At 35.7% G+C, this 22,766-nt stretch overlaps 3 protein-coding genes across 3 annotated transcripts; 1 reads left to right on the top strand and 2 right to left on the bottom strand.

Annotated features, from left to right (window-relative positions):
* Positions 1-2,042: 2,042 nt before the first annotated feature.
* LOC123889121 lies at positions 2,043-7,827 on the top strand. Its single transcript, XM_045938343.1, has 2 exons — positions 2,043-6,198; positions 7,402-7,827. Exon 1 carries the CDS (start codon positions 3,423-3,425, stop codon positions 5,754-5,756), a length of 2,334 nt encoding a protein of 777 aa, XP_045794299.1. The 5' UTR covers positions 2,043-3,422; the 3' UTR covers positions 5,757-6,198; positions 7,402-7,827.
* A 2,623-nt stretch (positions 7,828-10,450) lies between these two features.
* On the bottom strand, positions 10,451-12,601 carry LOC123889120. The gene is made up of 6 exons (XM_045938342.1): positions 12,471-12,601; positions 12,224-12,394; positions 12,001-12,111; positions 11,385-11,594; positions 11,114-11,278; positions 10,451-10,830 (listed from the first exon to the last, which is right to left on the bottom strand). Exons 1-6 carry the CDS (start codon positions 12,519-12,521, stop codon positions 10,579-10,581), a joined length of 960 nt encoding a protein of 319 aa, XP_045794298.1. The 5' UTR covers positions 12,522-12,601; the 3' UTR covers positions 10,451-10,578.
* Positions 12,602-18,586: 5,985 nt separating this feature from the next.
* Positions 18,587-21,598, bottom strand: LOC123892244. Its single transcript, XM_045942050.1, has 5 exons — positions 21,234-21,598; positions 19,853-21,056; positions 19,173-19,696; positions 18,973-19,061; positions 18,587-18,798 (listed from the first exon to the last, which is right to left on the bottom strand). The coding sequence occupies exons 1-5, from the start codon at positions 21,596-21,598 to the stop codon at positions 18,587-18,589; spliced, it is 2,394 nt and encodes a 797-aa protein (XP_045798006.1).
* Positions 21,599-22,766: the final 1,168 nt, after the last annotated feature.

The following is a 22,766-nucleotide window of genomic DNA, read 5'->3' as shown; positions in this document are numbered from 1 at the left end:
TGATTCTATTTATTTCTGTTAGTGATGTTCCAGCCACAATGATATCATCCACATACACTAATATAACTATGAACTCATTATGCATCTTCTTGGTAAATAAGGAATAGTCAGAATTGGATTGAGTATAACCTTCAATTACCAGTAGATTGGACAATTTTTCATACCACTTTCTGCTTGCTTGTTTCAAACCATATAAACTTTTATTTAATTTGCAGACTTGATTGCTTCTGTCACAAGTTACCCCCTCTGGAACCTGCATATAGACATCTTCCTGCAATTCTCCATAGAGAAACGCATTATTTACATCAAGCTGATGGAGATGCCAATGATTGATAGAAGCTAAAGCAATTAAAACCCGAATTATGGTTAATTTAGCAACAGGAGAGAAAGTATCAAAGTAATCAATGCCTTCAATTTGATTGTATCCTTTTGCTACAAGTCGTGCATTGTACCGTTCAATACTACCATCTGCCTTGTGTTTGATCTTGTAGACCCATTTACACCCAATTGGTTTGATGTGAGGAGGTAAATCAACTAAAGACCAAGTTTGATTTCTGTCCAATGCATCCAATTCAGTTTTCATGGCATTAATCCAATCTTGTGACTTACAAGCTTCATCATAGGTCTTTGGCTCAGTAGTAAGGGAAAGAGACACAAAAAAAGCTTTATGTGAAGGTGATAAATATTTAAAGGAGTGAAAGTGTGATATAGGATAAGAAGTACCTGAAGAGATTGGTTCATGAGAAGCAGTAGAAGAGTTGCATACATAATCTTGCAAATAACCAGGTGCATGCTTGAGCCTCTGAGGTCTAGGTGAAGCAGTTGGAGAATCATGAATGACAGGTGGGGGAGATATTTGAGTATGTTGGGATGCATTGTCAGTGTCACTTGAAGATACAACTGTAGGGACAGGTGGAGAAGAATCAATGGTGACAGGTGGTGAAGGTTCAATGTCAGTAGAAGATGAGGGCAGTTTAGAAGGATAATAAAGCCATCAAATGGAGTTATTTTGAGGTTTGTAGGGGAAGATATGTTCATGATGTGTGACATTTCTAGACACTAATATTTCTCTATTATTGATATCAATAAGAACAACTCCTTTCATGCCAATTTTGTATCCTAAAAAAGCACATTTTCTTGCTCTGCAAGAAAGTTTGGTTCTATGATTTTCAAGTGTTGAAGCATAAGCTAAGGAACCAAAAAATTTAAGATTTAACAAATCAGGTAATTGCTTATGAATAATGAAATAAGGAGAATGATTATCTAAAATAGGACTTGAAATTCTATTTATAAGAAAAACAGCATGAAGTACTGCATAATTCCAAAATTGTTTTGGTAAATGTGACTGCAAGAGTAGAGCTCTTGCCACATTCAAAATATGTTGGTGTTTGCGTTCAACCCTAGCATTCTGCTGAGGTGTTTCAACACAGCTACTTTGATGCACAATTCCAGTTTTTTCAAAAAAATCTTTCATAAGAAACTCTGGTCCATTATCTGTCCTAATACATTTGGTTTTTCCATTAAATTGAGTTTCAATCATTTTGATGAGATTTTGCACATGTGATTTTGCTTCACTTTTGTGTTTCATCAAAATCAACCAAGTGTATCTACTATGATCATCTACAGGAGTTAAAAAATAAGAGTGACCATGAATGGAAGGAACATTAATAGGACCCCAAATATCAAAGTGAATCAATTCAAAACATTGAGAAGCTTTATTAAAACTCGAAGGAAATGACAATTTCTTTTGTTTAGCTAAATGGCATACATCACAAGTTGCCTTATTATCAACATCAATGAAAGGGAAATCTAAGTGCATAGATGACAAGCTAGAACTAGATAGGTGTCCTAATCTAAGATGCCAAAGAGCACTGCTTGGTAGGGAAGTAGCAGAAAGACTTGAAGCTTGCACACTTTTATTTGCAGGATGTAAGTAGTACAAATCTTCAAATTGTTTAGCTGAATCAATCGTCTTCAATGATCCATTTTCCTGTATCAAACACAGTGAACCATTAAAAGAGATAGTGCAGCCTAATTGATGAGATCTTCATCAGTCGCTATTTTTAGAGTCTTTTTAATAAGTTCTTAATATCATTTTATTAATTTAGTGTTTAATTTAGAGTCATTTTAAATAAATTGCAATTTTTGGTTTATTGAGTCAATTAAGTGTTTTTCTCGATTAAAACAATATTTTGTGTAGTTTTATTTTGTTGGTTGAACTTAATAGATTTATGGTTAAATGTGGTGCAAATAGTAAAAGAAGAGAAAGACATTTGACCATGCTAGCCCAATTAAAGAAAGACACATGTGGGCTTTTCCTCTATTCTTCCAATGAGGTGTGGACATGTGTTTAAAAAGAGAAAACACCACATGAAATAAAGGTGGGCTGGCTGCGCAAGAAAGGAACGGAGACAGGAACAGGAGCGGCAGCAGGGGAATAGAGAAAGAAAGGAAGGGAGCACTACATGGATAGAAGAAGAGGAATGCCTACGAGATAAAGTGACACCATCATGTTCCTCTTTGGTTTTATTTTCTTTTTCCCCTTTTGTTTTTATTTTACTATGAGTTTCTAGTTTTCTTTTGATTGGGTTTTTGTAAGATGAACTTGTATGAATCTATGAGTTTCATATGTTAGGCCTTTGATCTAATACTCTTTTGATTAATTCAATTGGCTATTCAATTAATATTTATGTTTAATGCTTTATGTGTATTGATAAATGTTCATGTAATGATTTAGATTCATATTGATTAAGAGATTAATCATATGAATTGGACCTAAATTGATTGTTCAATCTTATAATTGTTCTAGAAATAGGGAATTGGAGGTTGTGACTTATTGTTTAACGTTCAATGTTTGCCTATTTTAACTATTCAATTGGCCTAAGATATTAGGGGATTATAGTGTAAAATAGTGAGTTATACACCATGAGAATGGGTATAGTGGCTTAGTTAAACCGTCATGGTAATTGAATTGATCATCACAAGGGTATTAGACGCTAACATCCATAGTGAAATACGAGGGATTCGAAATAAACCCAATCACTTTCTTTAATTGTTGAATTTGAACCTAGCTTTTTACTTTTAAGTGTTAATCATATGCTATGCAAATCCCCCCAAATGTCATTTTATTTTCTCCTAAGTATTAAGCAAATTGTTTTAGTTTAAGTTAATCTCAATCCCTGTGGATTCGATACTTTTTATATTACTTGACGAACATTTGGTACACTTGCCAAAATTTATCAAGTTTTTGGCGCCGTTGCCGGGGATTGTTAATTAATTTTGACAAGGCAATTTAGCTTTACTTAGGATTTTAGTACATAATTATTATTTTTCTTTCTATTATTTAGCCTTATTAGTTTTTCTTTTATATTGCTGTGCTGCTTGGGTATTTGTTTGTTTGTGTTTGCTCAGGTACAATTGAAATGGCGGAGGTGCAACCACTGCCACCACCAAGGAGAACCTTGGGAGATTATGGTAGAGGAGCAAATGGAGATCAAGATCTTAGAGGGTTTCAACCGGCAAACCCGGTAGCTTTTGATATCAGAAGTTCCGTCATAAAAGCTTTAAAGGAGAACAAGTTTTCTGGGTCCGACTCAGAGTGTCCAAATCTGCATTTGAGTAACTTCTTAGATGTGTGTGATTACACCGACCCTCCGGGTGTCTCGGAATGTGCCAAAAGGTTGAGGCTATTCAAATTTTCTCTTACCGGAAGAGCCAGAGATTGGCTGGATACCTTGCCTAACGGGACAATTAAAACATGGAACGAATTGAGAGTCAAATTTTCGGAGCGCTTTTTCCCAATTTACAAGTTCCTAGAAAAAAAAGCCGAGATCACAAACTTCGAACAAGGAGATTCCGAGTCTCTTTATGACGGATGGGAAAGGTTCAAACTCCTCTTGAAGAAGTGTCCCGATCATGGTGTGGATAATTTGGCTCAAATGCAATATTTTACTCAAGGTTTAAGAGCACAAACTCGCATGTTACTTGATGTATCCGCGGGTGGTTCCATTAATAACAAGATTGCAAATGAGGCTAAAGAGCTTGTGGAAACCATGGCGCAAAATGAATATAGAGCTCTAAATGAGAAAGGAGCTAAGAATAAAGTGAGTACGTTGGAGCTTGACACTCAAAGGGCTTTGTTAGCAAATTTCAAGCTCATGAATGTTCACATGGAGACTTTTATAAATCACTTGACCACCAACAAGCTTGTTCATGCTCAAGTACAACAAGTGTCAACATCACAAGCTCAACTTCCACCAAGTAGACCTTCACCATTGGAAGAAACTCTTTCTCAAGTCATGAAGACGATACAAGTAAACTTCGAGGCTATGAAGACAAGTCAAGAAGCTATGAAGATAAGTCAAGAATCAACAAATAAAAATCATGAAGCCTACATCAAGAATTTAGAAATGCAAATGGGCCAATTGTCTAGGCAAGTTGCGTCGTCATCTAATGGTGGATTTGAAGGAAACACATGCAATAATCCTAAAAAGGAGAGTTGTAATGCAATTCATTTGCGAAGTAGAGTGGTGCCTACAACGGTAAGTGAGCCACGTTCCAAGGAAAATATGTCAATTGAAGTTGAGGATGAGGTGGTAAAAGGAAGGAGTGGAAAGGAAAAATATCACGAGGGAGAAGTTGAAAATGAGAGAAATGGTGAGCTTGAGAAAGAAGTCGAAAATAAGAGTGAAAATGAAAAAATAGAAAAAAGTGAGAAAGAAAAAGAAAAGGAGGGAGGAGTTGAAAATGAGAGAAAGGTGAAAGAGAAGAAAAAAGATGATGCAAACTTTGTCGATAACGACTCAAATTTGAAGAAAATTAAGAATAAAATTTTGAAAGATGAAGAAAAAGCTCAAGTAGTTCTACCTCATGAAAAACTACCCTACCCTCACAAAAAGAAAAGTAAGAGAAAAGATATTGACTTTAAGAAGTTCATGGAGATGTTTAATAGCCTTCAAGTCACAATTCCGTTTATGGAAGCTTTGGAGCAAATGCCTATGTATGCCAAGTTCATGAAGGAGTTGTTGACTAAGAAGAGGAAGCCTAAAGAGGATGAAACCGTGTTGTTGACGGAAGAGTGTAGTGCAATTCTTCAAAGAAAACTTCCACAAAAGAAGAAAGATCCCGGTAGTTTCACTATACCTTGTTCTATTGGGAATTTACATGTTGGGAGAGCACTTTGTGACTTAGGAGCAAGCATCAACTTGATGCCCCTCTCTATGATGAAAAAAATACCCGGTGCCATAGCTAAACCCACCAAGATGCAATTATCTCTTGCGGATCGGTCAATCGCGTACCCCTATGGAATCTTACAAGATGTTTTGGTAAGAGTGGCCGAATTTGTCTTTCCGGCGGATTTTGTAATTCTCGATATGGAGGAAAATGCCGAAGTGCCTCTTTTATTGGGAAGACCCTTTTTGGCAACCGGGAGAGCTCTAATTGATGTGGAGATGGGTGATTTAATATTGAGGTTCAATGATGAGAAAGTTAACTTCAACATTTTTGAAGGTATGAGAAATCAAGATGAGATTCCACAATGCTTTAAAGCGGATGTCATTGAAGATGAGAGTGAGAACTCAAAGAAAGAAGCAACAAAGTCAATTTCTCCGGATTTGAAAACACTCCCTTCTAATGGGAAATTTGTATTTTTGGGAGATGATTATAAGCAACCGGTGATCGTTAGTAGGTTGCTCACCCTTATGAAGAAGGAGGAAAAGAGGAGCCGAGTGGAATCAAATTTGAAGTATCCTCCCTAACGTGGATGATGATGCGTCCAGCTCGGGACGTTAAACACGCGCTTCATGGGAGGCAACCCATGGGATCTCTATGGTCCATTTATATCCTTTTTCTCTCCCTTTATATTTAAGTACTTTTATCTTTTCTTTGTAGTGTCTATAATAATTGACTGATCTTGGATGACTGTGATGATCACTTGCACATTTTACTTTGTTTTTAATGAGCACCTTTATCTTTTGGAAAGTCCCGTTTGTTTGACACCATCTTTTCATTCACTTCTATATACAATTATCTTGGTTTTTAATTTGAGCATCTGAAATGAAATTTCTTGCAGTGCAACGGATTTTTGCGATTGGTGGATTGAAAGACAAGCTGATGAACATTCACAATTTTGACCGTTCGATAATTCGGCCGTTTAACCGTGAGATTTTGAGCCTAAACACTTGGATTGTTTCTCGCTATGTGAGTCCACTACTTTACTTATTCTCTAGAACTTGCTTGCGTTCTTTTAATTGATTGATTGCAATGATTACACATTGAGGCAACTTTTGTTGGTATCTTGAGCCTTTGTAGCCTACCCTTGCATGCTTATATCCTTTGCTTAGCCCCTTTGAGCCTTACATTTCTTTGTTGATTGATCACTTAACCCATATTTTTTCTAAAAAAAAAAAAAAATCATTTTCTTGGAGTTAAGTTGATTTTCATTTTACATATGGCAAATGCTTAAGTTTGGGGTTGCTTTTGGAATTAGCAACCAACTAAGTTTGGGTGGGTATACTAGAGAACTTGAATTCTGGAAGAAAAAAAAAAGAATGAAAAATGTTGAAAAATCAAGAAGTCAAATGTTTGTAATTTTGAAAAGAAAAAAAAAGTGACTTCTTCAAAAAAGATGAAGAGAAAAGAACGAAAAATATAGTTTGTGGTTGCTTGATGTTTTTTATGTGTTGAGATTGAAGAATAAAGTGGAAATAATTTGTTCTCTGGTGTGTTTCTTGAAAATTTTGTGAAATTGGGTATGTCCTTAACTCCAAGTTTTTAACTCACTTCCCTAAAACATCCACCCATACCTAAGCCAAATTATGACCTTTAAGACCTCAAAAATGTGTATTTAATTTGTTTATCGATTGATTGTTAGAATTCTTGCAAGCCTATGGTAGAATAGTTTGGTTTGTGTTGATTGAGTGATTACCCGATTCAACAGTTGAGAGAAAGCGAGTGAGTGAAGTGATTATTGAGCTTGATCAAATATTGTGAATAATTATTAGTCTTGTTTGGATTGAAATCATTGTGAAGAGAAGTTGCATTGAATGTTTGATCATTGAAGTGCTTAGAAGAATTTCCAAGTTGATTGTATTTGAAGTTGTGTAAAGAAGTTGTCAACCCTTTGTGATTGTTCATTTGATAAATTTGTTCCTTGAGGACAAGTAACAGACTAAGTTTGGGGTTGTGATGAGATCTTCATCAGTCGCTATTTTTAGAGTCTTTTTAATAAGTTCTTAATATCATTTTATTAATTTAGTGTTTAATTTAGAGTCATTTTAAATAAATTGCAATTTTTGGTTTATTGAGTCAATTAAGTGTTTTTCTCGATTAAAACAATATTTTGTGTAGTTTTATTTTGTTGGTTGAACTTAATAGATTTATGGTTAAATGTGGTGCAAATAGTAAAAGAAGAGAAAGACATTTGACCATGCTAGCCCAATTAAAGAAAGACACATGTGGGCTTTTCCTCTATTCTTCCAATGAGGTGTGGACATGTGTTTAAAAAGAGAAAACACCACATGAAATAAAGGTGGGCTGGCTGCGCAAGAAAGGAACGGAGACAGGAACAGGAGCGGCAGCAGGGGAATAGAGAAAGAAAGGAAGGGAGCACTACATGGATAGAAGAAGAGGAATGCCTACGAGATAAAGTGACACCATCATGTTCCTCTTTGGTTTTATTTTCTTTTTCCCCTTTTGTTTTTATTTTACTATGAGTTTCTAGTTTTCTTTTGATTGGGTTTTTGTAAGATGAACTTGTATGAATCTATGGGTTTCATATGTTAGGCCTTTGATCTAATACTCTTTTGATTAATTCAATTGGCTATTCAATTAATATTTATGTTTAATGCTTTATGTGTATTGATAAATGTTCATGTAATGATTTAGATTCATATTGATTAAGAGATTAATCATATGAATTGGACCTAAATTGATTGTTCAATCTTATAATTGTTCTAGAAATAGGGAATTGGAGGTTGTGACTTATTGTTTAACGTTCAATGTTTGCCTATTTTAACTATTCAATTGGCCTAAGATATTAGGGGATTATAGTGTAAAATAGTGAGTTATACACCATGAGAATGGGTATAGTGGCTTAGTTAAACCGTCATGGTAATTGAATTGATCATCACAAGGGTATTAGACGCTAACATCCATAGTGAAATACGAGGGATTCGAAATAAACCCAATCACTTTCTTTAATTGTTGAATTTGAACCTAGCTTTTTACTTTTAAGTGTTAATCATATGCTATGCAAATCCCCCCAAATGTCATTTTATTTTCTCCTAAGTATTAAGCAAATTGTTTTAGTTTAAGTTAATCTCAATCCCTGTGGATTCGATACTTTTTATATTACTTGACGAACATTTGGTACACTTGCCAAAATTTATCACTAATGCTTTACACATCTTTGACACAGAAATCAAATTTAAAGTAAAATTGGGAACAAACAAAACATCATGTAAAACTAAATGATTTGAAAATTTAATGGTTCCAGAAAATTGTGCAATTGAAGTGTGACCTGTAGGTAACCTAATACTAATAGGATTGATTTGATTATATGAATCAAACCAATGTAGAGAGCCACAAATATGATCACTAGCTCCTGAATCTAAAATCCAAGAACCTTGATTAATGTGACAACAAAATGAAGAAAAAGAGACACTACCTTGCCTACCATTTGATGAAGGACCAAATGATTGGGAAGAATTGACATGATGTGAAGATGTAGAACCAGAAGATGGATTAATGTTGGAAGACTGAAGTATCTGCATTAGTTGATCAAATTGATCTTGAGTGATGGATGGGGAAGGAGCTGGCTGAGCTGGTGGAGCCTCAACTGTGTTAGATGCTTCACCTCCCTCAGTGGAGACATTCTAAGCACCATGATTTCTTTGAATATGAGGCGGATAACCATGCTTCTTGAAGCAATCAGCCACAGTGTGATTAGGCTTATCATAGAAAGTACAATGCTTCTTAGTTGGAGCAGAAGAATTTGCCCTAAAATTCTTGTTTGGAGGACGTTTTGAATCAGAGTAGTTGATCAAAACCTTTGATTCATCAACAGAACCAAAATTGCCTTGCCTTTCAAATTGCAAAACCATAGAGAAAACACGATTCATAGGTGGTAAAGGATCAATGAGTAGGATCTGTGATCTAACCATATCAAAGTTAGCATTGAGGCCAGTAAAGAAGCGAATAGCATAAAGAGTATGATGATTTTGTCTTGCTTTACGCATAGCTTCGCAAGAACACTGAGATCGACATGTGCATTGTGGAATATGCATGTAAATTTCTAATTCCTCCCAAAGGATCTTCAATTCAGAATAGAAATCAGTTACAGTTTTGGAATCTTGTTGGAAACGATAAATTTTTTGCATAAGCTCAGAAACTCTTACCAAATCGCCTTGTGAGAAACGTTCTTTAAGATCGTTCCATACATCTATAGCGTTTTCCATGAACACAAGGGATTGAGCGATTGAATCTGAAACCGAATTCAAGATCCATGAATGTACCAGCATATTGCAACGATTCCACGCGCGATAAGACGGATCAAACTTATCAGTAACCACCGGAAACGTTCCATCGACGAACTCAAACTTCATCTTGCCGCCGAGTGCTCTGCGCATTGAACGAGCCCAGGAATGGTAGTTTGAACCGGTGAGAAGAGGTTTAACCGAAACAGAGTTCGGTCCATCAGAAGGATGAACAAAGTAAGGGCTGGAAGCATCGAGAGATGGATCCATCGAGCCAGAGGAAGAAGCATTGCGTGTATTCACCATTGATGAATGCGGAAGCTTTGAGAAAAAACGGTTAGGCTCTAGATACCATGTTGAAGTATCAAGAAAGAGAGAAAACTCATAATGAAAGAAAGAATGAAAAGAGTAAAATGATTCATTGAATTAATGATTATTGAGTACAATGGTCTTATATACACATATGCTAAGCTAAGCTAGAATCTAAAGAGGAAAAGTTAGTTCTAACTAACACTAACAAGTTTGTTACAACCAACTTGATTAGTTACTTGAGCTATAAGCCATGTCATCATCTACTTTCTCTTTGGATTTTAACAGGCCAGTTACACCACCTATAAAATGATTTTCAACCTCATCTATCCAACACCAATTCTTTTGTTGTCAACTTATTTGTTGATTGTTTTATCCTGAATGCCTTATCCTTGAAATCCCCTGCAACCACTTTATCCTTGAGAAGACCGTGTTTCTTCACGATGTGTTCGTTCGTTCATGGAAGAAAACAAATTCACTAATATCACTATTCTTAAACTTCATTTTCCATTTCCTCTTCAATCCATGATATCCAAAGAAAATGAAAGTACCCTTCTCATCTCCTACCTTTTCCCTATTGTCTCCCTATTGTTTAAAATTTAGAGCATCTTCCATACTTTTTATTGCTGATTTTATCATAAATAAAATGCGAAGAGATTACCACATTATTATTAGAAGGAAAAATTAATATTTCTTAAAATTTAGTTTTACAAGAAGAGAGGGTTCTTCTCCATCCTCAAAAGTTCTGCTGAAAACTTATACAAATGATTTACTAAAGATAACAGTTCATTGGTGTTCATAGTTCTCTATTTGTGTCGTCATCATCACCATCATCATCTCTTGTCTCTTCATAAATTGTTCGTGGCGGTGATGAGAAGTCCAAACACATTCCTTGGATGACATTCTCGTATGACTCGGAGAGATCTTCTGAAGTATGTTGATGGTACTCCACCAGCTGGTGAAGGCATTGGTTTTCTCTCATCAGATTTGCATTCTCATTGGCTAGTCTTGCCTTCTCACCAAGAAGTGCTTCCAGCTGAAGCCTCACCTACACCATCATCCACACAAGATTAGTATAAATTGATCAATTCAACTCCTAAATCAATGAAATTCTATACAATTCCATGACTAAATTGACCAATACAAAATGATATATTGCCCGACACTTCAAATTGACATAAAATGATATATAGCGCGCAGACACTTCAAACTGAAGATCATGTCTGCTGTCTATTTTCCAACAACATTTGTCTATGTATTTCTATCAATGTCCACGCATCAGCCTACATGTCTAGTAATCTAGTATGACTAAGATTGATAAAATTGCTTACCAGATCATCTTCCTCAGGCCTAACTCCTTTAGCAAATCCATCGCGCAGTCTTCTATTCTCTTCTTCAAGCAGACCACATCTTTCTTGCATAAAACATAAATCTGATTTAAGAGACTTCAACTCTCTTGCAAGTGAAGCTGTTTTGCTTGCCATTGATACTGCAAGCTGAAAAAAATGGAGAAAAAATTCCAATTAGCCACAAATACTAACTAATAGTCTAATACAAGCTGATTAATAAGAAAAGTAAAAAAAAAAAAAACAAAGAACCAACATTTCTTGCTTTCTTGATATGCTTATCATGCATTTTTCCTCCATTTTCAGTTTGTGACTCTATGACATTATCTTCATAGGATTCATCAATTTTCCTTTTCACTCCTTGTTTTGACTCTCCTGAATCTTCTTGTTCTTTCTTTTCTGACTCAACAATTGTGCTTTTGAATATATCAGTTAATGTGGGTGGATTCCCCAATTCTCTAGCACCCTGTAGAAAAATTCAAACCATATCTTCAACATTTAATTAACTATACTCAACAAATCTAATTTACAATAAATTTCAATATTCTGTTACATTTAATCTAATCTAATGTTACAGATTTCTCTTACAAACTCAAAAATAAACTAACACACTTTATTTCACCATAAGATTGTAGTATAGTACTATTAATGATAAAAAAAAAAAATTAATTAGTATTAATATTTATAAGTACCTGTAAGGCATTGTCCAGATTATTAGATTTCAATATTCTGTTACATTTAATCTAATCTAATGTTACAGATTTCTCTTACAAACTCAAAAATAAACTAACACACTTTATTTCACCATAAGATTGTAGTATAGTACTATTAATGATAAAAAAAAATTAATTAGTATTAATATTTATAAGTACCTGTAAGGCATTGTCCAGATTATTAGACAAAAGAGAGAGTGTATGAGAAACAGAATCAAAGCCTCTGATGAGTAACAACGAATCTTCCTTCAAACGATTTCCTCGTTCATTCTATAACAATATAATTAAAAACAAAATTCAGTAACCTAAATAGTAATTTGATTTAAGTTATCTAATTAGACAGTAATTAATTAATTAATTAATTAATTAATTAATTACTAACCAAATGGGTTTGTTCTGTAGAGGTAGATGGATGATGTGAATCTGAAATTTTTGGTTGACGATTATCGAGAAGAGAATCAATTCTACAACGGAGTGTGCTCCAGAATCGTTTATCAGAAGATGGACTAAACTGAGGAGAGGATGAATTAACAGCGTTTGTTTCTTCATCATCCTGTTAATAATAAAACGTTAATTACAGAAACGAGACATGAAATTAAGAAATAAGAATGTTGTTTAAGAGGAAAAACCTGTTTGATGTGAGGAAGAGGAGAAAGTGTGTCGTCGAAGGTGGTAGCCATGGTGTTTCGGAGTTGAGAGACAGAGTGAGATCTGATGAGGTTATGTAACGGCTAGTTTTCAGAACTGAGTTGTATTGAAGTGGAGGATATTTAAATAGATTATTATTAAATGTAACGTTCGGATGTATAGTAGTATTAAAATTATTTAAGATTTTTGCTAAAAAAAAAAAAAGTATCTCAAAAATTTTCTTTTTGGGATGGTAAAACTTAAAAGTAATGAAATGGTAAATGATAAAGGATGACAGATGAGAGCTCTCAATATGCATAATGATAAAGGAAGAGCAAACTACCACTTTAATTTAGAATTTAATTTATGGATGTGTAAGGATGAGTCATCATAGACAAAAATATATTGTCTGCGGTATAGTTGGTCACTTGTAAACTTTTTAATCAAGATAAATAAGATTTTATAATTAAACTCATTGGGACATCTTTAATGTCTTTTTTTATTATTATTGGTTAGGCTTTAATGTCTTTTTTATTAGTAATTTTATTATAGACTAAATTGACTAAACGACAAACATATTTTATAACCAAATTGACAACTTAAACATGTTTCTGATAACCAAAATGACTAATAAAATAAGCATTTGTGAACAAATGTAACAGCGATATACACTTTTAGGGACTAATACGATGGTTTGCCTGATAAACTCATATATAGTTTTTATTTTTTTTACTAATAGTTGCATTATAACTTGATTTAATTGAACGAAATTGTAAAGAAACTTACACGTTAGTTAATTAAGGGTGACAATAGGCTATGCCGAATTTGATTTTGATTTTGTCAAATTCAAGTCTGACCTCTTCAAAAATTGAATGATGAGTCTCATTTGTAGTCTGTCAATTCATTGACTTATTTTCTAGGGACGAAAATCAAAATTCAATGAAAATTTGGATAATGAGTTTTTCACATGTCTGAATTTTAAATTTGGTCCTAGTAATTTGAGCTGATTTTCACTTTCATCCCTGTAATTTGCCAAGTCGGCGCCCTCTAAACACATGGCAGTGATCCAATCAACAGATTCTAGCTACATCAACGATTTAGTGTGACATAACCATATTAAGGACTAAAACTTCACAGGACAAATCTTCTATGCTAATACATTCATACAAACCTAAAAAATAAAATAAATAAAAAAATATTCATTTATTTGCGGAAGATTGAACTGTAATACTCTCTATCAAATTCAGCGTCAATCACCACTTGACCATAGAAATTGTGTACATATAATTTTCGGCATACCCATAAATTTCAAATTACACATTATATATACTACATATTTATTGGTTCTTCACTATATATACATATATATTTCAACAAATATAAATTTAAACTCCCAATCAAAGAATAGATAAATTCAAACCTAGCACTCTACTTTGGTTGTTCCTTCTGAGTCCTTTTATTATGGTTTAATTAATCTATTGGTCCCTTAAAGATATTTTAGGTTTTACAATGGTCCCTTAAAGAAAAAAAGGTCCGGATTGGTCCCTTAAAGAAAAAAAGACCCGGATTGGTCCCTTAAAGACATATATGTTTTTCATATTGGTCCTTTTCGTTAAATTTTAACTCCAAATATAACAAAAAATTCCACCGATTAAAATTTTAAAAGTTAATAAGGTTTTTGGTGGACCACTTACACTTAATGACATCCACAAAACTAAAACAGTAAAACTAACGTTTTTTATAAAAAATTGACGGAAAGGACCAATTGAGAAACATATGTGTCTTTAAGGGACCAATCCTGACCTTTTTTTCTTTAAGGGATCATTGCGAAACCTAAAATATCTTTAAGAGACCAAAAGACTAATTAGACCTTTTATTATTTAGTCTTACTTTATTTTATTTTTGAAGAGAATGTTTGATTTAATTAAAATACGGATAAAATTGATTAGCTGGATTACAAAAATTAGTACACCCCATTCGGTGATGGACAGCTCAAACTATCTCGCCCACCCACCGTCCACCGACAATTTGATCTCTATTCTCTGGTTTGTACAAACATAATTTAAATACTATTGTTAATGAAAAGGTTTTTTCTATAACATAATTCAAATCAGTAAGTTTGTATTGAAATTTTTTTTTTTTTGAAAAAGCTAAAATGATATATATATATATATATATATATATATATATATATATATATATATATATATATATATATATATATATCCTATCTATTAACAATAGAAACCGCTTCACATAATACTGTTAGGGGCAAAAGAGGCGCGTACCCAGCACCTTCTCCCTCGTCCCCCGACGCTGTAGCTTCAAGAAAATTGCGCGTTTTTCAAATCCCTCTCCAACTGAGAATCTCACTTTTGTCCTTCATCACTGTAAGATTTTGATTCTATTCCTTTTATATTCTTATTTTGATTCTGATGCTTGCTCAGCACCTACTTCTCCATCGCAGCATCACACAAGTTTTCCATCCACCTTATAAATACCCTAATCAATGGTATGTCTTCATCCTTCGGATTTGAGCCCATTTTGTTGCTTTTAATTGTAAGTTGCTTTGTAATGGATTTTTCATTTGAGTTGGTTTCTGATTTACATCCATGTAGGAAGGCATGGAGAATGAAGGTTAGGGTTGTAAGGATTCCTCATCTCAATTCTTGGTAAAGTTCCATCTTCTCCATGCTTATTTTTTCTACCCATAACTTTTATGCATGATAAACATTTTTCCCTTCTCATTTCACGCACTTGAAATATTTGTTCTTTTTGCAAATTTACATGCCAGATTGTTAAAATTTGTGAGTTGTTATCCCTGAAATTCTGGCACACTAGTAACACGATGTTGAACACGATGCTCCAACACTGTATGTTTGATCCGATGATCCAACACTGTGTTCAACACTGAACTAGACGAACAATAAGGAAATATAAAATGCACGAAACAGAATAACACAGTTATTTGTTAACCCAGTTCAGCATAACAGCCTACTCTGGGGGATACCAATCCAGGAGTGAATCCACTATGATAGTATTAGTTCAAAGCCCTCAATAAACGCCCTGTTTATGACTTCTCACCTAATCACCACCCGTGCTATATTCTACCTAAGTCACACCTAGGTATGAAAACCTCCGCTCAACTCCTCTTAATCACAGCCACTGTGATCGTACACGTTACAGTTTACAGATGAAGACACACTTCTTAAAACATCCACCAATTCCGTACTTCAAAGCTTAGGAATGGTTCATACACACTATCTCCTTGCTTAGAAGCTCTGGAGATATTACAACACAGTAACACACAGTCCTTAATCTTGCATCAGGGTAATACAAGAAGAGGAACACAATTAACAACACTAAAACCCTAAACACACGCTTTGTAAAACTCAATTACGGCTTCAGTCAGTTGCACAAGGGTTCAGTCTTCCTTTATATAGCACGAGCTAGGTCTTGAATTGGGCTTCAAAAACGCAGCAGGTCCAGAAGTTACTTTAAGGAATATTCTTGAATCAAATGTTTTGTTTCCATAAATAGTTGATTCATTCTGAAACAAAACTAGGTCATGGCCGCCTTCTAGAACATTAGGAAAGGCGTGCTGCTTGGTGCAAAAGTAAAAAGGCGAGATTTCCATAAATAGAACTCCACGCGAGATTAAAAACATCAGGCCCGGCCCACTGGATGTGGTATCCAATGTTGAAGCATTCCATGCAACATCTTGCTTGAACTTGATGGTGAAGCATTCTGCTCCACATCTGGCTTGAATATTTGTTTTAGCAAAATGCGGCCAACTTGAAACACCAACAATCTCCCCCTTTGGCAATTTTTGGCTAAAACAACCTAAGATCATTTCAACCAATCTAGAGAGATACATCACCTACCTTTCTTCAAATCAACGTAAGCACACAGTCATGAAGTAAAGTAGAACATCTTCAAATGCAGTTTTCAATAGAACTTCTCAGATGAAAATAGCAAATAGACGTATCACACAAGAATAACAGAGGCATGCAACAGCGGAATAGTGAACACAACTTGCCTCACAGGAAAACGCCAATGGAGTGAAAAATATTCTCATAAAAAGAATCACAGGGGAAAAATAAATTCCCTCATGGCTGAGAGAAATAAACTCTCAGGAAGCAAGATGTTCATTTTCAACAGAGCATCAGGTAACATGATTCAACACCGATTAGAACATCTAACATTGCGCCACAGAAGGCAACCCACAACTCATAACACTACTCTTCACAGATTCAGCAGACAATCAGCAGTACATCAGGCAGACTTACTAACTCTCCCCCTTTTTAGTCACAAAATATGCCAAACAGAAGCTTCATGCACGAAGAGTATCACAGAAATCCATAGTGCAGAGTATCAGAGCATAACAGATTCATATATTAGTATCTAGCAACCCGTAGTCTTGTAATAGCAGAAGCATTACTTCACATACAGAAATGTAGCAGCATTGCTATACGTAACATATACTACACTCCACAACAGGAAGGGCAAATGTCTCAACATTAAGCATCACATCATAAAACATCAGATAATTACTCCCCTTCAAGACATGCATAACAGAGTATCAAAACATCACACACCACTCATGCAAAGCACATTCAGAACATATGCAAAGCACATACATCAGATACTATACATCACATACTGCTACCGTGCCTACAGCAGATGTTAGAGCATCTGTCAGCACATCACGCTCACTAAATAATACTACTCCCCCTCAATATCAGAGATGAGCAAAAATTTAATCAAATATTTTTACTCCCCCTCAAAATCAAGGATGAACAAAAATTTAATCAGGCATTTTTACTCCCCCTAAAAAAAATGCATATCAGAACAAAGTATTCGAGTACCACATGCATATCAAAACTTACTCCCCCTTAATTCTTGCAGAGCAAACATGAGTACTACGACACATATCAGATGTTGCAACATCAGATAGCACATCAACATACTGCACACTACTAACTACCAACTACTCCCCTTTTTTTTTTTTTTTGACAAAATAGGGTCTTCATAGAAATAGCAGAAAAACCAGAGACATAGTGCAGAATATCACAGTTCAGATGCACACAGGGTGCTTAAATTTAGATCATAGCCCACACATGGAAAATAAATCCAAACGAAACATTACACAGAGGCACTGTCTTGGGGAATCATTTCCCTCATCTTCAACCTCAGAGTCTTCTTCCTCATTATCACCACCTGCATCAACACTCAGATTCTCATCAATACCTGCATCAGTTGCTTCTAATGCAGCTTCTTCAAGCTTCAGAGCATGAATCATTCGCTCAAACTACAGCTTCTTTTCATCCAGCTAACTAGAGGTTGTAAGTTGTAAAGCATATCTACTACCTCCATCACAACAAACACATAGTCAACATTCACAAAAGAGACATTTCCCCTTGTTTGCACAATATGACAAGGGCATAAGAAAACATTGTTCCAATCTCCCATGAACAGTCTTTGGCTGAGGTTCATCCAAGAAGTCAACCTCATCAAGATCAATCATCTCTTGTTCTTCATTTACTGTCTTTTCAGACTCAGTATCTTTATCACCAAGAGAGACAACTTTCTCTATACTTTCCTCTGTTTTAGAGTCTTCAATAGAATCAGCAGGAATATCATTCTTTTCTTTGTCCTGCAATTCATCTTTAGTAGCAGCCTCAAAATCACAGCTATCACCAAAAGACTCAGTGATAGTGGCAGCATTTGGATTAGGCTGGACAGAGGATGTTCCAACATCCTGTGCAACATCAAGGGTAGTAATGTTCTCCTTGATAGAAAAAGTAACAAGCTCAACAACAGAATCAGAGATGGACTTATCAGATGGAGCCACATGATCATTCACAACTACAAAGGGTTGTACAATAGCATCAACAGTATTATCAGAGTTTGACATGGTGATCTGATTGAAATAAAATAGTTTTCGATTGAATTGAACTTCAAACAGAGCACAATCAGTGGGACAGTAGGTGAAAGAGAGTTGATTGCATGTTATGACACAGTTATGGCAATTTTGATATGATTGCCCGGAATTAGCGTGCATCACTGGTGGGAGCGAAGTGAAAAATGTGGTTGCACGCTCAAAACTCCTTAACTGCTACAATTCCTTATGTAGGCAAATTCTTAATTTGCCCCTTAGCCTTTCAAACTCAACAACATCCAATGCTTTACTGAATATGTCAGCCACCTGTTCTTCAATAGCAACATGATCAAGCTTCACAATATTTTCTTCAGCTAAATCCCTGATAAATGGGACTTTGTTGACACGGGCAGGTTCTGATTTAGGATTAGTAGATTCATTGTTAGAACCTGAAACTTCATCAAATACAATATCATATGACTATTGAATGGATGATTCAACATCTGCTGTTTTGGTTGATGATGCATCATCAACTACCACATTCATTAATTCCACGGTAACTTTAGTTCTAGAGTTATAAACTCTGTAAGCTCTGCTGTTTATGGAGTATCCAAGAAAAATGCCTTCTGATGCACAGGAATCAAAGAATTTTGCATTCTCAAATTCTTTCCCACGATCACTTCTTATTCTTACAATAACAACCTCCTTTTCTCTTTGAAGTTGTAAGCATAAGTTTCTAAAAGTTTCAAAGCTGTCTGATTTTTCTCTAAGGAAATCTATCCAAGTGAATCTAGAAAAATCATCTTCCAAAGCAAAAACATACCTTTTACCACCAAGATTTTCAGTCTGCATAGGTGCCATCAGATCTATGTGTAATAGTTCAAGTGCTCTAGACGTAACCGAATGTTGGAGCCTTGGATGTGCCACCATGGTTTGCTTGCCTATTTGGCACTCACCACATATAGTTCCTTCCTCAATCTTGAGCTTTGGATTTCCCTTGATTGTTTCTTCTGCTATGACCTTTTTCAAACCTCTCAGATGTAAGTGACCCATTTTTTTATGCCACAGTTTCACTTTATCCTCTTTGCTTAAGAGACAAGTGGACAAGTGGTTTTCTTCTTCAGAGACCCATAAGTAGCAGTTGTCCTTTGACATCACACCCTTCATCAAGAGTCTTCCTTCTTCATTTGTAACAAGACATTCTGACTTTGTGAAGTTTACTTTCATGCCTTGATCACACAACTGGCTAATGCTGATTAGATTAGTTGTAAGACCTTTCACCAATAGAACATTATCTAGATTTGGCAATCCATTGTTGATTAGATTCCCAATTCCTTTTATCTCTCCCTTAGCTCCATCACCAAAGGTTACATAACTTGTGGCATAGGATTTTAAGTTGGCAAGACATCCTTCCACTCCAGTCATGTGTCTTGAACATCCACTGTCAAAGTACCAATCTTGTCTAGATGATGCTCGTAGTGATGTGTGAGCTATCAGACATACATCATTCTCTTTTTCTTTCCACTCTTTCTTAGTCTTCACATTTTCTGGCTTTGGTGCAGGTGACCGGAAATTCTTTGGGTAACCATACAATTTATAGCAATAAGGCCTTATGTGCCCTTTCCTACCACAATAGTGACATCTCCAGTTCCTTCTTCTAGATTTAGTTCTTGACCAGTTATTCCGATGTGGAGGAGGATGTTGAGGCATCGATCCAGTCTGTGCAGGAGGCTTAGGTTTGGATTTTAACCAAGTGTCAGTTCCCTGGTGTGTGGGAGGATGTGGTGGTAAAAAGCCAGCACTGACAGGAAAAGTCTTCTCAATGGGAGTACTGATTGTAGCTTTGTTGTATCCCATTTGTTGATCAACAATCTCATAGTCAAAGCCAATTGGTTTCTTTCCTGCACTTTGTTTCAATAGCATTGCTTGGAATTTTTCTTCTCCTGATCCATAAACTCTGACTTGTCTTCTAGCATGCTCCAAGTCAACATTTAGTTTTTCAATCTCTTTGTTGAGAGTATCAATTGTTACCAGACATTCATTCTTCTCAGCCTGCAGTTGACAATTCGCCTTCTTTTGTTTTTCCAACGCTTTATAAACTTCATTGCTTCTGATGAACAGATCCTTATAGGTGGTAAGCAGTTCCTCATAAGATGTTTCATCACATGATTCAGCATCAGACTCACACAGACCTGTCAGCGCATTGACATGTTTTGTAGATCCACTTTCAGTTTCCTCCTCTGAGTCATCCTCATCTGACCAAGTGATAGCCAGACTTTTCTTTTGTCTCTTCAGAAAGGTAGGACATTCAGCTTTGATGTGTCCATATCCTTCACATTCTTGACACTGGACCCCTTCTGACTGACTGGTTTTCTCATCACTTCTAGCCCTTCTTTGATCATTGGTCTGTTTGTTGATGTCGAGCTTGATGCTTGGCACATTGAACTTAGACTTTTTGTCCATTCTTTTCATGATTCTGTTGAATTGTCTTCCCAGCAAGACCATTGCTTCTGACAAACTTTCATCACTCTCCAAATTTGATTCTTCATCTTCTCTAGTGTTGGAGGCAAAGGCTAAACTTTTATTTTTCTTTTCTTTTCTTTGATTCATGCCTAACTCATAGGTTTGAAGTGAGCCTATTAGTTCATCCACTTGAATGTTGACCAGATCTTGAGATTCTTCAATTGCTGTCACTTTCATGTCAAACCTGTTAGGTAGAGATCTGAGAATTTTGCTCACAAGCTTTTCATCTGATATGGGTTCTCCCAAGGCATCAAATGAATTTGCAAATTCTAAAATATTCATGTGAAAATCATGAATAGTCTCTTCTTCCTTCATACTCAGATTTTCAAAGTTTGTGCGAAGCATCTGAAGTTTGGATAACTTTACCTTGCTGGTTCCTTCATGTGCTTTCCTAAGTATCTCCCACGCATGTTTAGCCACAGTGCATCGTTTGACAAGTCTGAACATGTTGATGTCCACCCCATTGAATATGGCATTTAAGGCTTTTGAGTTTCCTAGAGCTAAGTCATCCTCGTCTTTAGAATAGTCTTTTGTAGGCTTGATTTCACTGGTTTTCTTTCCATCCTTATCAATGACCACTGGGGGTTCCCAGCCATTTTCTACAGCTTTCCATGTTCTGCTATCAATGGATTTAAGAAAAACCATCATCTTAGATTTCCAGTAGTCATAGTTCTCAGGCCCTATCAGTAGGGGCGGTCTGGAAATTGTTCCTCCTTCCTTGTCCATTTCACCAGAAAGTATTTTCCCTGGAGCTCACCCTAAATCCAGAACAGGGTGCCTGCTCTGATGCCAATTGAAATTCTGGCACACTAGTAACACGATGTTGAACACGATGCTCCAACACTGTATGTTTGATCCGATGATCCAACACTGTGTTCAACACTGAACTAGACGAACAATAAGGAAATATAAAATGCACGAAACAGAATAACACAGTTATTTGTTAACCCAGTTCAGCATAACAGCCTACTCTGGGGGATACCAATCCAGGAGTGAATCCACTATGATAGTATTAGTTCAAAGCCCTCAATAAACGCCCCGTTTATGACTTCTCACCTAATCACCACCCGTGCTATATTCTACCTAAGTCACACCTAGGTATGAAAACCTCCGCTCAACTCCTCTTAATCACAGCCACTGTGATCGTACACGTTACAGTTTACAGATGAAGACACACTTCTTAAAACATCCACCAATTCCGTACTTCAAAGCTTAGGAATGGTTCATACACACTATCTCCTTGCTTAGAAGCTCTGGAGATATTACAACACAGTAACACACAGTCCTTAATCTTGCATCAGGGTAATACAAGAAGAGGAACACAATTAACAACACTAAAACCCTAAACACACGCTTTGTAAAACTCAATTACGGCTTCAGTCAGTTGCACAAGGGTTCAGTCTTCCTTTATATAGCACGAGCTAGGTCTTGAATTGGGCTTCAAAAACGCAGCAGGTCCAGAAGTTACTTTAAGGAATATTCTTGAATCAAATGTTTTGTTTCCATAAATAGTTGATTCATTCTGAAACAAAACTAGGTCATGGCCGCCTTCTAGAACATTAGGAAAGGCGTGCTGCTTGGTGCAAAAGTAAAAAGGCGAGATTTCCATAAATAGAACTCCACGCGAGATTAAAAACATCAGGCCCGGCCCACTGGATGTGGTATCCAATGTTGAAGCATTCCATGCAACATCTTGCTTGAACTTGATGGTGAAGCATTCTGCTCCACATCTGGCTTGAATATTTGTTTTAGCAAAATGCGGCCAACTTGAAACACCAACAATCCCAGTATCAATTTTAGTTAAACTACTTGATTTTGGGTGTGGGTAGTAGTGGGGATAGAAATAGAATTAGTAATTGAGATAAAATGCATTGCAGGTGTTTGATAAAATGCC

The sequence above is a fragment of the Trifolium pratense genome, linkage group LG6 (assembly GCF_020283565.1).
Source record: "Trifolium pratense cultivar HEN17-A07 linkage group LG6, ARS_RC_1.1, whole genome shotgun sequence".
NCBI classification, from domain to species: Eukaryota; Viridiplantae; Streptophyta; class Magnoliopsida; order Fabales; family Fabaceae; genus Trifolium; species Trifolium pratense.
Note: the sequence above shows the minus strand (reverse complement) of the source record. Positions and strands in the feature narration are given on the sequence as shown.